The following is a 16,771-nucleotide window of genomic DNA, read 5'->3' on the forward strand; positions in this document are numbered from 1 at the left end:
GGGAAAGCCACAAGAAAATAGCAATAACAGAAGGGGAAAATACTATTCTGCAATCCACATTCACTCTTCATAGTTCTTTCTCTGCACGCAGATGGCATTTTCCATCCCAAGTCCCAGGGAATTGCACTGGATAAATTGCCTTGCTGAGAAGAGTTAAATCTATCACAGTTGATCATCACATAATCTTGTTGTTGCCCTGTACAATGTTCTCTTGACTCTACTCATGTCACTCAGCATCAGTTCATATCAGTCTCTCCAGGCCTCTCTGACATCATCCTGTTGCTCATTTTTTACAGCACAATCATATTCCATAACATTCATATACTATAACTTACTTAGCCATTCCCCCACTGATGGGCATCCACTCAGTTTCCAGTTTCTCGCCACCACAAAAAGGGCTGCCACAAACATTTTTGCACATGGGGGTCCTTTCCCCTTTTTTGAGATTTCTTTGGGATATAGACCCAGTGATGGCACTGATGGGTCAAAAGGTGTGCACATTCTTAGAGCCCTTTAGGCAAAGTTACAAACTGCTCTCCAGAATGGTTGGATCCATTCACATTGCCACCAAGACATCAGTGCTCCAGTTTTCCCACATCCCCTCCAACATTCGTCATTATATTTTCCTGTCATCTTAGCCAGTCTGAGAGGTGGAAGGTGGTACCTCAAAGTTGTCTTAATTTGCATTTCTCTGATCAATAGTGATTTAGAGCATTTTTTTTTTTCATATGACAAGAAATTCAAGAAATGTGGGCCTTAGTTTCTTGATCCATGCAGTGACTTTTCCCTTACAAGTCATTTGATTGTGTGTCCTTCCTAGGTTACCTGGACACATTTCTCAATATAATAGTGGGAACTATGAGAGAGGTCCCTCCTGTTCTGGGTCCTACTCACCAGTGGCTGCTTCTATTTGCAGATGTGCCTCGTGGCAGCGGGGCTCACCTACCCTTGTCACCAGCTCACAGTGGGGAGACGATCTTCACCAACACAAGCTCGGGAAGAGTCAGAAGAGGTAAGCTCTCCTGGGCACTGGGAAGTGGGACACTGTCAGGACAGTCTCCCAGTGGGAGGTTCTCCTTCTCCATCTTGGAATATGGTGCTAAAAAATGCTTGGCCTGAATTTCTTGAATTAGGGGAAGGATTCAGGCAACTGTCTGTGCTTCCAGCTGTCTTATTTCTTTGTCATTGAACCTGGAGAAGCTGGTCATGGCGGGTAGGGTATATGGTCAAGGTCACAATGTCAGGAGAAATAGAGAAGGCCCCCAGCATGTGGCAGACTTATGAGAAGTCAGGGACATGAGGCCTGCAGCTCCATTTGTGTGTTTAGGTACGACTGATTAAATAAAAAGTTTAATAATGTTTATAATGCTCATTGGCATGAGTGCTAGATCTGTCTCTTAGAAGATCTGAGTTTAAATCCTAGCTCTGTCACTTGCTACCTTGTCATCTGTAGGACCAGGTTCCTTCTGCTTTGAGGACCTCAGTCTTCTCATCTGTAAGATGGAGCAAGGGTAGATCTCTGAGTTAAATATCGTAAGGAAATTTTGAGTGGGGAAGGGTCAGGAATTGAGACCTGGGAGAGAAGGATTCCCCCAAAGGCCCCATTCTCCTTGTATTTAAAGTTCTTGTTTGGATCACTAACCCTGTTTTTGTGTTTTTCATTGTATCTGAAGACGATCATGTTTGCTGATAGTAGTTAAATTCTTAACAAAAAAGAGATTTTTTTTTTTTTTTCAAATGCACAACAAGCTATTCTGTAAGGGAGTGAAGTTTTTTTCTCCCACCACCTTGTTACTTGATTCTTTTAGCACAATTTTCCTGCACACAATGCTTTTGTTCCAAGAAGCCCAAGTGTTTCCTGCTTTTTTCTCTGCATTGTTGAATACAGCCCAAGGAGGGGTTAAAATATGTCCTCCATGCCTGGGTCCCCTCATGTTAAATGATCTAGCTAAAAAAAGGCACAAATGTCTGTTCATAAATATTGCTTGAACAGTTTGCTGAAAGGTGACAAGAGCCTAATTTCTCTATATAACCTTTCCTTCTCTGACCCTCCTTGGATTGAAAGCCATTGCCAATGATGGTAGAGTATTTTCATTCAGTTTAATTCAGTCAACATTTATTAAGCACCTTCTGGTACACTTATAGAAGATTATATTACAGGTATACCTGCATACCTACAACTCAGATCTTTGAGAGATGCAAAAGAGAACACATGTATTTTATGAGCCTTTTCAGACCATAAGGCCATGGTGGAGTAGAGCAGAAGGTACTTGGGCAAGATAGCAGTGGCTGCCATGCAAGTATCCAGAAATGTCCATCCCTGAATGTTATTTGAAGTAGTGAGATGCCTCATATGGATGGAGTAACTGGCCTGGAGGCAGGAACACCTGAACACCAATCCAGCTTCAGATACTTTACTAACTGTGTGACCTGGGCTAGGGGATAGTCACTCTACCCTTTTTGCCTCAGTTCCTCATCTGTGAAATGAATTAGAGAAGGAGATAGCAAGCCATTCCAAGACAACACCAAATGGGACCACAAAAAAGTCAGACATGATTGAAAAGACTAAACAACAACAAGGAATATTGTTCACTTAATCAACAGGCTTTTATTAAGTCCTACTCTCTCCCAGGCTCTATGTAACATACTGGGATTACTGCCTAACTCTTCTACTACTTGGATGTTAGATTCTTTACTGTACCTCTTGTAGAAGGTTGAAGGAAAAGGGGAAAGTGTCTCTAAGTAAGTTTTTACACAGACCTTGAATTTAGAGTGTTCCAGTCAAAGAATCTCAAGAGTCAGAAGAGAATTCATCATTTTTCATCCTCTCATACAATTGAAGGATTTTTGTTTTTGCATCAGTGGCACTTAATAACAATAGTACAGACACTGTGTCTGTGAAAAGAGCTCCCAGAGGCAGCTCCAAGATGGCAGAGCTGATGGGTTTGCCTGAGCCCTCCCAAATTCCCTTCTAAATAACTTTAAAATAGTGCCTCAAAATGAATCCTCAAGGAACCAACAAGAAGTAGGAGTGAAATAACTTTCCAGATCAAAAAAACTTAGAAGGACAGAAAAAAAGATCTTTTTATTGTTGTTGTTTTGAGAATGTAGTGCAGTCTGGCTCAGGCCATACCTTCACAAACAAGCAATAGACTTTGAAAGTGGCTGAATCTCAGCCCCTAAATGGTTCAGACAGCTAGTCAGAAAAAGGAAATACTTTATTGGCCCTAGATGCAGGACTCTGTTGTATTGCCCATCTGAACTTCCAGAGTGCAGTCCCAGGATGAGGAAGAACAAAGTACCAGGATGGAAAAGAGTGCTTGCAATTGTGTACAGACCAAGAGAGTGATGACCACAACTCTCTTTAGATCATATCCTCTTGGAAGAAATAAATACTTCTAGACCTTCAGAATTAGCTCTGCAAACAGCAGCACAAAAACCTTGAAACTTGGAATGGTGCCTCTTCCCCCTGGAGCAAATCTCACTTTAGCATAAAGTTAAAAGTAAAGAAATAAGCTGTAAAAATGAGCAAACAACTAAAAAACTTGAAAAACAAACTCATAGCCTCAAACTAAAATATGAATTGATAGCAGATCCAAAAAGAATTCCTGAAAGAGCTCAAAAAAGATTTTAAAACTCAAATAGCAAAGGTAGAGAAAAATTGGGAGAATGATGTAAAATCGTGAAGAAAAGAGTCAACAGTTTGGTAGAGAAGGCACACACAAGTACTGTAGAAAATAACAGTTTAGAAACCAGAATAGGACAAATAGTTAAAAAACAAGCAAAAAAGATGTATAAAAATTCATTGAAGAAAAGACCGCCTTAAAAAGTAGAATTTGCCAAATGGAAAAATAGGTACAAAAGCTCACTAAAAAATTAATTGGGCAAGTAGCTAATGACTCCATGAGCCATCCAGAATAAATCAAACAAAATCAAAAGGATTTTTAAAAAATAGAAGAAAATGTGAAATCTCTCAATGGGAAAACAACTGGCCTAGAAAATAAATCAAGGAGAGATAATTTTAAGAATTTTTGGATAACCTGGAAGCCATCATCAAGAGAACATAATCTTTCAAGATGAAAAGAGTTCTCATATCTAGGACCAGAGCATAAAATAGAAATTTTAAAAATTCACCATCAGAACTCAGTATTTGGCAAAAATTGCTGGGAAAACTAGAAAATAATATGGCAAAAACTAGACATAAACCCACATCTCATACCATACCAAGATAAGGTAGAAATGTGTTCATGATTTAGACATAAAAGATGATACTATAAGCAAATTAGGAGAGCAAGGGATAGTTTACCTATCAGATCTTTGGAGAAAGAAGGAATTTATAGAACATTATGAGAGATAGAAATAGAGAATATTATGAAGTACAAAATAGTTAATTTTGATTATGTTCAATTAAAAAGGTTTTGCACAGACAAAACCAATGCAGCCAAGATGAGAAGGGAAGCAGAAAGCTCAGGGGGAAATGTTTATAGGCAGTGTTTTTGATAAAGGACTCATTTTTAAAATACAGAGAGAACTGAGTCAAATTTATAAGAATACAAGTCATTAAGAACCATTACATTGAATTCCCAATCGCCATATTTTTTCCCACCTGCATTTTTTATTTCCTTCACAGGCTAATTGTACAATATTTCAGAGTCTGATTCTTTTTGTACAGCAAAATAACAGTTTGGTCACGTATACTTATTGTGTATCTAATTTATATTTTAATATATTTAACATCTACTGGTCATCCTGCCATCTCGGGGAGGGAGTGGGGGAAAGAGGGGAAAAATTGGAACGAGGTTTGGCAATTGTCAATGCTGTAAAGTTACCCATACATATAACCTGTAAATAAAAGGCTATTAAAAAAATAATAAATTAAAAAAAAAATACAAGTCATTCCCCAGTTGGTAACTGGTCAAAGGACAAGAAGAGGCAGTTTTCAGATGAAGAAATTAAAGCTATCGATAATTATCTGAAAAAAAAATCACTATTAATTAGAGAAATGCAAATTAAAATAACTGAGATACCAACTCAAACCTTTCAGACTGGCTAAGATGACAGAAAAAGATAATGATAAATGCTGGAGGGAATGTGGGAAAACTGGAACACTGATAAATTGTTGGTAGAGTTGTAAACTGATCTAGCTATTCAGGAAAGGAATTTGGAACTATGCCCAAAGGGCTACCAAACTGTGTATACTCTTTGATCCAGCAGTGTTTCTACTGGGCCTGTATTCTAAAGAAATCATAAAAGAGGGAAAAGGATCCACATATGCAAACATTTTTGTAGTGGCAAAGAATTGGAAATTGATAGGATGCCCATCAGTTGGGAAATAATTGAATAAGTTAGGGAATATGAATATAATGGAATATTGTTGTTCTAAAAGAAATGATGAGCAGGCTGATTTCAAAAAACCTGGAAAGACTTACATAAACTGATGAAGAGTGAAGTAAGCAGAACCAAGAGAGCACTGTACATAGCAACTACAGGATTATGTGATGATCAATTGTGATAAACTTAACTCTTCTCAGCAATACAGTGATTCAAGGCAATTCCAATAGACTTGGGATGGAAAATGCCATCCATACCCAGAGGAGGAATTATGGAAACCGAATATGGATCAAAGCTTACTTTTTTTCACCTTTTGATGCTGTTGTTTTCTTATGGTTTTCCTAGTTTGTTTTAATTTTTCTTTCCTCACATGACTAATAAGGAAATATGTTTAAAATGTTTGTACATGGTATAACTTATATCAGATTGCTTGCTCTCTTGAGGAAGGGGGAAGCAAAGGAGGGAGGTAGAAAATAATCTGGAAATCAAAATTTTACAAAAATGAATGTTGAAAAGTATTTTCACATGTAAATTTACATCTAAATAAAATACCATTGAAATTCTTTTAAAAATTCACCAATCACCTGAAAAAAATTCCAAAATGAAAACTCCCAGAAATATTATAGCCAAACTCCAGAACTCCTAGGTCAGAGAGAAAATACTTCAAGCAGCCAGAAAGAAACAGTCCAAGTACCATGGAGTCGCAGTCATTATTTACTGCTATATAGATCACAACAGATTGTGTCAAGTCATTGGAGTACCAGATCATCTTATTTGGCCAAGAAGCTATGGAATACATAGCTGACTCATTTAAAATTGGAAAAGGAGTAGGATAAAATTGTATATTTTCATCTTGTTTAACTTATATGCAGAGTACACCAAGTAAACTGTCAAGCTAGATGAATCAAAAGCTAGAATTAAAGTTGCTGGGAGAAATATCAATAATCTCAGATACACAGATGATACTCTGATGGCAGAAAGTAAAGAGTAATTAAAAGGCCTCTTGATGAGAATGAAAAAGGAAATTGTAAAAACTGGCTTGAAGCTTTAAAAAACTAAGATTTTTTTAAGTGGTCTCATCACTTCCTGAGAAATTGAGGGTGTAAGAATAGAAGCAATATCAATTTTTATATTCTTGGGCCAAAAGATCACTGTAACCATGCAATTATAGTGACTGCAGCCATGAAATTAAATGATGCTTGCTCCTTGGAAGGAAAGCTATGGCAAACCAAGACAGCTGACTAAAAAACAGAGATATCACCTTGCCCACAAAGATTCAAATATTCAGAGCTATAGTTTTCTTTCCATTGTTAATGTCACAGAATTGATACTTTTGAAATGTGATTCTGGAGAAGAGTTTTGACAATGCCTTAAACAGCAAATACATCAAATCAATCAATACTTAAATCAATTCAGGTTATTCACTGGTACGTTAAATACTTAGATATTTTGCTCATATAATGAAAACACTGGACTCGTTAAGAAAGACCTAATGCTAGAAAAGATTTAAGGCAAAAGAGAAATATGATGGCAAAGGACAAGATAGAAACAATGAACGTAAACTTGGACAGACTTTGGGAAACAAAGGAAAACATGGAAAATGAGGTTAGGCATGATGAACAATAACCACAATCAGGTTCTCATAAGATTTAGTAGCTTCTGCATTAAAAGATTGGAGAGCTTGGAATATGATATTCCAGAGAGTAATCACCTCCCCAGCAGAAATGAGTGTATCATCCTTTTAGGGAAAAGTGGCTATTCAGTAAAATAGAAAACGGTGAAGCATTCATGTTTAAAAAAAAAAAAAAAAAAGACCACAGCTGAATAGCATAAAACTAATCAATAGGATGCAGTAAGGGGGAGAGACAGACAGACAGACAGACCATGTGTGGGGGACTGGAGAGAAATAGACAATTGTTATTACTCTGAATGTGAATGGAATGAACTCACCCACAAAACAGAAATTCTTCACTATGTTTTTTATAAGAAAAAGAGAGACATAGAGTAAAGGTAAAGAAAGAAGTTGAGGAGATGAATAGAATTTTTCTTTTGGAAGCAATTGGGGTTTAATGACTTGTTCAGGCTAACACAGCTTGTATCAGAAGTTGGATTTCACCTTAGGTCCTCCTGACTCCACCATCCACTCAATTCATTGTCTTTTATCCATTTCACCATCTAGCTGCCCCAGATGAATAGAATTTTTAAAAGCTTAGATATGATAAACCTCTGAAGAAAACTGATTGGGAATAAAAAGGAACTTTTTTTTTTCAGTTGTACATGGCACCTACACACAAAAAAGGACCATGAAACTTGGCACCTACACACAAAAAAGGACCATGAAACTTCTCAGCCACATGCAAAAAAAAAAAAAAAAAAGCAAAAATGTTAAATATATCCTTTTCAGATGAAAATATAATAAAAATTACTTTTAGTAAAGGGCCATGGTAACAGGTTAAAAATTAAATGGAAACTTGTTTAAACAACAAATTTTAGAAATAATATTTAATTTGACTAAAGAGAATAACAACAATGAAACTACATACCAACATTTATAAGATGCAACCAGAGCAGTACTTAGAGGAAATGGTATTTCTCTAAACACTTCAACAAGATAGAAAAAGAACAAATCAATGAATTTGGCATGCAATTAAAAAACAACTAGAAAAAGAACCAATCCTCACTCCTTTCAATACAAAATTGAAATCTTGATGAGAGCGTAATACAATTGAAAGTAAAAAAATCATTGATCTAATAAAGCTATGTACTTGGTTTTATAGAGAAAAACAAGAATAAAAAAGTTGTAAAAGAAAACTAAAACACCAGTATCAAAAATGAAAAGGGTAAATTTCTCATCATTGAAGATAAAATTAAAACAATTATTAGGAGTTATTTTTGCCCAATTATATCCCAGTAAATCCAACACAATAATAAAATGGATGATTATCTATAAAAATATAAATTATCTAGATTAACAGAAGAGAAAGCAAAATATTTAAATTTCCCTGTTAGAAAAAGAAATTAAATAAACTATTATTGAGTTCTCTAAGAAAAAAAGATGGAATTGATAAGAGAATTCTACCATACGTTAATGAACAATTAATTCCAATACCATATAAACTATTTGGGGAAAATAGGCAAAGACACTGTCCTGTCAAATTCCTTTTATGACACAAATTTGATGCCAATACCTAAACTAGGAAGAGCAAAAACAGGGAAAGAAAACTATAGATCAATTTCTTTTCTAAAATTTATTTTGATAATATTTTATTACAATTACATGTACTTGTACATATAAAAACAATTCAACATTTTTTTTTAAATTTTGAATTCTAAATCACTCTTTCCTTCACCTCTTCCCTTTCTAAGAAGGCAAGCAATTTTGCATATGCAATCATGCAAAACATATTTCCATATTTAGTCACATTGTAAAAGAAAATATAGGTCTCCCCCTCCAAACACACACACACACACACACACACACACACACACACACGTGAAAAATAATATGCTTCTACCTAATTGAGACTTGATCAATTCTTTCTTTCTTTTTTTCTTTCTTTCTTTTGTTTTCTTTTTCTTTTTTTTTGCTGAGGCAATTGGGGTTAAGTGACTTGCCCAGGGTCACACAGCTAGGAAGTGTTAAGTGTCTGAAGCCAAAAACTCAGGTCCTCCTGACTTCAGGGCTGGTGCTCTATCTACTGCACTACCTAGCTGTTCCCCATAATCAGTCCTTTTTATGCTTCTAAATAGCATTTTTCATTGTGTGTGCTTTGGTATAGTCTAGGATCATTTTATTGCTAAAAATAGTAAAGATATTTATAATTGATCTTCATGAAATATTGCTGTTATTCTGGTTCTACTCACTTCACTCTACTACAGTTCATATAAGACTTTTCAGTTTTTATGAAAGAATCCTGTTTGTCCTTTCTTATAGCATGGGAATATTCCATTATAATCATATGTCACAATTTCTTCAGCTATTCCACAATTGATAAGCAATCCTCAATTTCCTCCTCAATTTCCAATTCTTTGCCATCACAAAGAGTTGCTATAAATATTTTTGTACATATAAGTCCTTTTCTGTCTTCCTTTTTTCTTTTTCTTCTCTGTCTCTGCCTCTCTGTCTCTCAAAACATGTATATAAAACCTTTCACTTCTCAAAATAAATTGTATTATCAAAATTATAACTATTACTAAAAAGAAAATTATTATTCTACTCCCTTTCCTGCATCTATTTTTAAGGACAAATACAAATAATAATGGAATATTTCAATTTACAAACTTCTCAAAACACTTATTTTTATTAAAAACATTAGAAAGCATAGGAATGAGTAGAGCTTTTCTTAAAATAATTATCTCTCTCTAAACCTACCAGCAGGCATTATTTATAATGAGGTTAAGCTAAAAGCCTTCACAGTAAGAATAAGGGTGAAGCAGGAATGCTCATTATCACCACTATTACTCATTTTTATACTCGAAATGCTAGCTGTCACAAAAAAAGAAAACTATTACTTATTTTTATACTAGAAATGTTAGCTATCACAGTAAAAGAAATTGAAGGAATTAGAGTTGACAGCAGGAAAACAAAACTATCATTCTTTGCAAATGATATGTTGAAATACATGGAGAATCCTAGAAAAAAAAACTTTTAAAAGTTGAAATAATTGACAACTTTAACAAAGTTGCAGAATATAACAAACCCCCATAAATCATCAGCATTTTTATGTTATCAACAAAATTCATCAGAAAGAGAGAAATTCCAGTTAAAATAGCTTTAGATGATACCAAATACTTGGAACTCTACCTGCCAAGACAAATCCAGGAATCATATGAACACAATTACAAAACACTTTATACAAAAGTTAGATCTGAACAATTGGAAAAATACCAATTGCTGATGCCAGTGTAATAAAAATGGCAATTCTATCTAAATAAATTTAATTATCCAGTATCATAACAATCAAACTATCAAAATTTATTTTCTAAAGCTAGAAAAAAATAACAGGAAAATTCATTTAGAAGAACAAAAAGTTAAGAATATTAAGGGAATCAGTAAAAAAAAAAAAAAAAAAAGTGGCTTAGTCATACCAGATCTCAAACTGTATTACAAAGCTGTAATCACAAAACAGTCTTATACTGGTTAAGAATTATAGGTTCATTAGGGGACTAGATTATATGTACAGTGGTCATTTTCTACAATAAACAGTAGAAAATAACCATAATAATCTAGTATCTTAGAAATACAAAGATCCAAGTTCTTGACATAAGCTCATTATTTGACAAAAACCTCTAGGAAAACTGGAAAGCAATTTGACAGAAAATAGGTATAGACCATATGCTAAGAGTAGGTCAAAATAAATAAATTATTTGGATATAAAAGTTGATAATATTATAATTATAATAATAATAACATAAGCAAATTAGGGAAGTGTGGAATATTTTACCTATCAAGATCCATGGATAAGGGAAGAATTTATTACCAAAAATGAGATAACATTATGGAATGTAAAATGGATAATTGTGTTTACATTAAATTTTAAAATGCTTGCACAAACAAAACCAATGCAGGCATGATTAGAATGAAAATAGAAAGGAGTATTTTGCAGTAAATTTCTCAGATAAAGGTCTCATGTCTCACATATACAGAGAACTGAGTCAAATTTTTAAGAATGAGTCATTCAACTGATAAATGGTCAAATGATATGAACAGAAAATTTTCAGGTGAAGAAATCAAAACTACCTATAGTTCTATTAAAAATACTTTAAATTAGTTTTGATTAGAGAAATGCAATTTAAAACCATTCTGAGGTACTACTTCATAACTATTAGATTGGCTAATATGAGAGGAAAAGAAAATAATAAATGTTGGAGGGAATGTGGAAAAATTGGGACATTAGTGGTGGAGAACCGTAATAGTCCATACCCTATGAATACCATGATTAAGTTTATATTCCCCAAAAAATTAACAAAAAAAGAGATTAAAAAATAGGACGTATATATACAAAAATATTTACAGTAGCTCTTTTTGTGGTGGCAAAGAATTGGAAATTGAGGGCATGCCTAACAATTGGGGAATGGCTGAACAAATTATGGAACGGTTGGTTAGTTGTCCTTCATTCTCAAAGAAGATCACAATGATATCACTGTTAGAGTCAAGTTACAGTGTGTCTGACTGGTTGATCAGACCAGTGTGAGCTCAGACAAGTCAGGAACAAATATTTCACATGAACATTTGGAGTGGATTCTCTAACTTTGTGCATCTCGTGTGTTTTTTGAGCTACTTCAATTCTGTTTTGCTCATACAGCAAAGCCCCTTCTTGGATGATGGCACACTGTGCCTGATAGTCTTATGTCAGTGCTTCCCATGTCAGGCATTTAATTCCAAAGTTCTTCAGAGAGCCTTTAAGAGGTCAGTGATCATAATGGGATATTGCTGTGCTGTATGAGGTGATGAGCAGGATGCTTTCAGAAAAAACTTGGGAAAGATTTACATGATGTAAAGTGAAGTGAGCAAAACCAGGAAAACTGTTCAACGATACAGTCATCCAAGAAAATCCTAAAGGATACATGATGAAAAAATACTTTCCAGAGGAAAATTTCACAGTAGGTCAGAAAATGCCAAGATCTCCACATTTTCCCCAGAAACAAGACAGAACATTGCCTCTAAGTGAACTTAAGAGCCACAGAAATAAATAAAAGTCAGGGTGATTCAGTTGTTCTCCTAAAATAATTTGAGACTACCACCAGAAAAACTCTACCTCCTGGGATGACCTCATTGAAGTATAGACTCCTCTAGCCCAAGTCCACTGAATCAGCTACCCAGCCACGGCAGCATCTCGGTCTGTTTGGCAGCCTTGGCCTCCTTCATTTGTCCTTTCTTCTCAAAGAAGACCAGGTGAGGCTGGGCTATGCACAGTCCCCAGGTCATTGTCTTCTTGGAGTCCTCCAAAACCAGGGACAAAACACAGATCTGGAGGCAGTGGGAGACCTTGGTCTTTTTAAGCTAAGATCTGGGCCAGGGCTCACTTTGTCAGAGTTGAATAGGGGAAGATGGAAGGATTCTCTCTGCAGACCGAATGTGGGCCCAGACCGTGCCCTGGAAGTGCAGTAGCAAAATGTGGACACTTGCAGAATATCGGAGTCCCTGGTTTCTGTTTCAGAGCAGAGGAAAGAGCTGAAATGTTGACTTGAGAGGTTTGCAGGTACATTTTAGGGACCTGTCTTGCCCTGGTGGAGAGGAGTATTTGAAGTTGGACTCCTAGACAATGATCAGAAAATAAGAGTAAGGATATGAGGACAGCTTTCCTACATCTCGGGAATAGAACCTGATTACAATAATGAGCTGTTAAAAATATATAAGTAAGCAAAGGAGAAAAACCTGTTTAGAGACAAGTACTATTATAGGGCTAGAGAAGGCCTAAGTTCATATTCAGAGGAAGATGAAGAAGCTTGGAAAGCTATTCCAGCTTTATAGAGAAACAGCAAATGGTCACAAGCCGAAAAAGAGTTCTTATAAAAACTTTATAAAGGAACTTCAAAAATCAAATAAGAGATTAAGGAAAAATTGTTTGGGGGAGGGAGGGGTGGAAAGAACAATCCAAGAAAAGAGGAGGAAGGTCAATTTCAAAAAGAAATCCAGAAACTTAAGGAAGAAAATAACTCTTTGAAATCTTGAATTCAGCAAGGGAAAGCTAATGATGCCATACATAAGACACCAAGAAATAATAAAATCAAATGGGGGAATGGGGGGGAAATGGGGAGAATGGGGGAGGAGTGGGGGAAATAGGGGAAAAAAAGAAAGAATTTGAAACTTCTTATTAGGAAAACAGTTGATCTGGAGAAAGATCAAGGAGAGGCAAAGAATTGTTGAAACACTTAGAAGTTATGATCAGGAAAAAAACTCTTGATACAATATTACAAGAAATTATTGAGGAAATTACCATGAAGTTATAAAACAAGAAGATAAAATAAGTAGAAATAGAAAATCTATTCCCCTGATCATTACTTGAAAGAGATCCCAGGATGAAAATTCACAGAAATATAGCCAAGTTTCAAACTTTGAGGCTAAGTATTAAAACTATTGCTTGCCACAAGGGGGGAAAAAAATTAAATACTATGAAGCTTCTACATTAAAAGACCATAGCTCTTGAAACATTATTTTTCAAAGAACAAAAGAACTGGGGTTGTAACCAAAAATAATTTACTCAGCAAGTATAATTCTGAACACCCCGCCCCCCCCCAAAGGACATTTAATGAACTGAACAACATTGGAGTATTTGTGACCAAAAAAAAAACAAAAAAAAACTCAATGGAAAATTTAACATTTTGGGCTAAGCATTAAAGACTAATCATACAGCACTCAATAAGATCAAAATATTTAGTACTAATTTGTGAAAATATTATCAATACTCCCAAAGCTGTCATCATTACTTGGGTAGTTTGAAAGGAAAGTTTGGGCTGAGCCAAGGATGGGAGTTGATTTTTAAAAATAAAATTGGTTAGGGAAAGATAAAAAGGACCAATTATTTCTTCCAAATGAAGCATGAATGAAGCACTGTTACAGCAGAAGCAGGTGGGTGTGAAGGGCTGGTAGTGCTGGAACTTTATTCTCATCTAAACTGGGTTAAAGAAGGAACAATATAATGCATCTAGAAAGGTATAAATGGAGGACAAGGGAACAGGATATGGGAAGGACTTTTAGAAGTATTTGTAGATTAAGAATTAGGAGGGGGGAGAGGTCTGTTAGAGGGGTGGGCAGATCAAGAATAGAAGGGTAAGGGGAGAGGATCTGGGAGGGATTTTTCTTAAGAGTACAGATTAAGGGAGGTAGTGGTTAGAAGTAAATTAGACATGTAAGGAGGGTCAGGTTATAAAAAGAAAGCTGAGAAGGGTTATAGTGAGGAAAAATAGGATCGACAGAAATATACAAATGGTATTATAACTGTAGCTGTGAATGGAATGAACTCATTCATAAATTGGAAACAGCAGAATAGGTTAAAAATCAGAGTTTGATAATATATTGTTTACAAGAAACATATTTTAAAATGAGCGATACAGAATTAAAATAAAGAGCTGAAGCAGAATTTATTATGCTTCAGCTGATGTTAAAAAAGCATTGGTAGCAACCATGATCTTAGATAAAGTTAAAGTGAAAATAGAATTATAAGAAAAAGAGATAAGCAGGAAAAATGCATTATGATAAAAGATATCATAGAGAGTGAATCAATATCAATACTAGATCTATCTGTGCCAAATTTATAGCATCTACATTTTTAAAGTAAAAGTTAAATGAATTACAGGTGGAAATAGTAGTGGATGACTTGAGTCTTTCCCTTCCAGAATTTGAGAAATCTAACCAGAAAATAGATTTTTTAAAAAAAAGAAGTCAAGGAAGTAAATAGAGTTGTAGATAAGCTGGATATAATAGCAATCTGGGGAGAACTGAATGGGAATAAAAAAGGAATACACATTTTCTCAGTGGTAATTAATGCAAAGTGGTACATGATTTACAAAGATTATATATTAGGGCATAAAAATTTATAATAAAATGCAGAAAGGCAGAAATATTAAATGCATCCTTTTCAGATTATAATGCAATAAAGATTATATTTAGTTAGGGAACCATAGAAACACAAAATTAAGAACTAATTAGAAACTAAATAATTTTAAATTTTAATTTTAAAACTTTTAAATAATAAAATTAAATTTTATATATTTTATTATTTTAATTTAAAAATGAGTGCATTAAAGAACAAATCATAGAAACAATTTCATTAGAGGGAATAATAACAACATATAAAAACTTATGGGTTATAGCAAAAGCAATATCAGAGGGAAAATATATATCTAAATGTTAATGTCAGTAAATTAGAGAAAGAAAATGGTGAGTTGGGTATACAGTTTTAAAACTAGAAAAAGAACAAACTAAAAATCCCCAATTCAACACAAAATTAGAAATCCTAAAAATCAAAGTTAAAATTAATAAAATTGAGTATAAGAAAACCATTGAATTAATAAAAACTTAGGAGTTGGTTTTATTTTTAAAAATTACCAATTAACACATGTCATTGTCAATATGATTTTAAAAAGTAGGAAGAAAACCAAATTACCAGTATCAAAGGCTGGCTAGATCTTTATTCAACTCTTATCCTAACTCCTAACTCTGGATTCTATCCACCATGTTCCTAACAAGAATTATCTTTTCCTTGTGACTCTTACCCTTCCCTTTCAGCTTCCTTTTATGCATTGTTGTCTAGTCCATGGGGGCAATATCTAGCTTTGCTTTTGCTTTCCCAGTGTTTGACCCGATGTCTGGCACATAGAAATGTTCGTCCACTTGATGGGAGTTTATTGAGGCTTAGCAAGGAGAAGTGACTTGTTTAGGCTCAGTTAGTAATTATGAGAACCATGATAAAAAACCTTTTGGGTCCTTTTAACCCAAATTTTTATCAACAGGTTACACAATAGCATTCTACATTTTAATAGGTCCACACCACAGCAATTGACTTGACCAGTGAAGCATAGATGTGACTGATATTTTGATAAAAAGGAAATGATTTGGCTTTCCACATTAAAAATGCAACTGATTGCTATTTTGCAATTTTGGCATCTATAAAACAGGCCTCAGACATGGTCCCACCCTTTCTGACCTCAGAGACTGTTGGAAAGTTCATTTCAAACTTCTGTAAATGATCTTCTCTGTTCTGCTGAGAGCATGATGATCTCAATTCTGTTCAGTTTTTGGATTCTATCTACTGCAGACACAAATTAACCGTTTCTGAACAGCCTGTGCAGTTTTATTCCATAAATTGGATGCCAAAAACCATTATTTTTGTTTGTTTGTTTTGTATAATATATGCATTTAAAATAATCATGTTTTATTCAACTACCAAGCTCATTAATATCATCAAAGAATAGAATGTTAGATCCAGAAATGGTCTTTGGACCTTTGATACCAAGAAAGGTGCCAGGATTTATCCAAAGTCATGCTGTTAGCCCCCAACACTACCAGAATAGAGGATGAGTCTGTTGACATGCAATCTGTTGCTTTTTCCTGGAGCAGCTGAATAAGAAATAAATGCAAAGTTATAGAGAATAATGTCACAAGGGAGAGAATACATGGTGTGGTCCCACAAGCCCACCTTTGTAGGGAGCTGTGGGTTCTGTGTGCAGAGGGGGTATATTGCAGACATGAAAGATCATTTGCCCAAAGGCAGAGTCAAGAGAAGTGGTCATGTGAGAGCAATAATTCAGGGGCCCAGAATGAAGGTGTGCAGAGTAGGAAGAGATTGGCTTTGAAAAGACATGCTGAGTCAAGAAGGAAAGGGCTTCAGCCAGCAGCAAGCTCTCTTGTATTGTCTGGAATGGTCTTCTTGCCCATCTTCACCTTTCAGAATCCTCCTGCAGAATTTGATCAAATACCACCTCTTCCAGGAACACA

At 34.9% G+C, this 16,771-nt stretch overlaps 1 protein-coding gene across 3 annotated transcripts in view; it reads left to right on the forward strand.

Annotated features, from left to right (window-relative positions):
* FAF1 (Fas associated factor 1) overlaps positions 1 to 16,771 on the forward strand; it is a 385,064-nt gene that overhangs the window by 272,765 nt on the left and 95,528 nt on the right. For all 3 annotated transcript variants that reach the window (XM_031969148.1, XM_031969147.1, XM_031969149.1), the window contains one exon: positions 917 to 1,012. In XM_031969148.1, coding sequence (XP_031825008.1) covers positions 917 to 1,012 — 96 coding nt within the window. The remainder of the gene's footprint in view (positions 1 to 916; positions 1,013 to 16,771) is intronic.

This window comes from Sarcophilus harrisii, chromosome 4, assembly GCF_902635505.1.
Source record: "Sarcophilus harrisii chromosome 4, mSarHar1.11, whole genome shotgun sequence".
Lineage (NCBI taxonomy): Eukaryota > Metazoa > Chordata > Mammalia > Dasyuromorphia > Dasyuridae > Sarcophilus > Sarcophilus harrisii.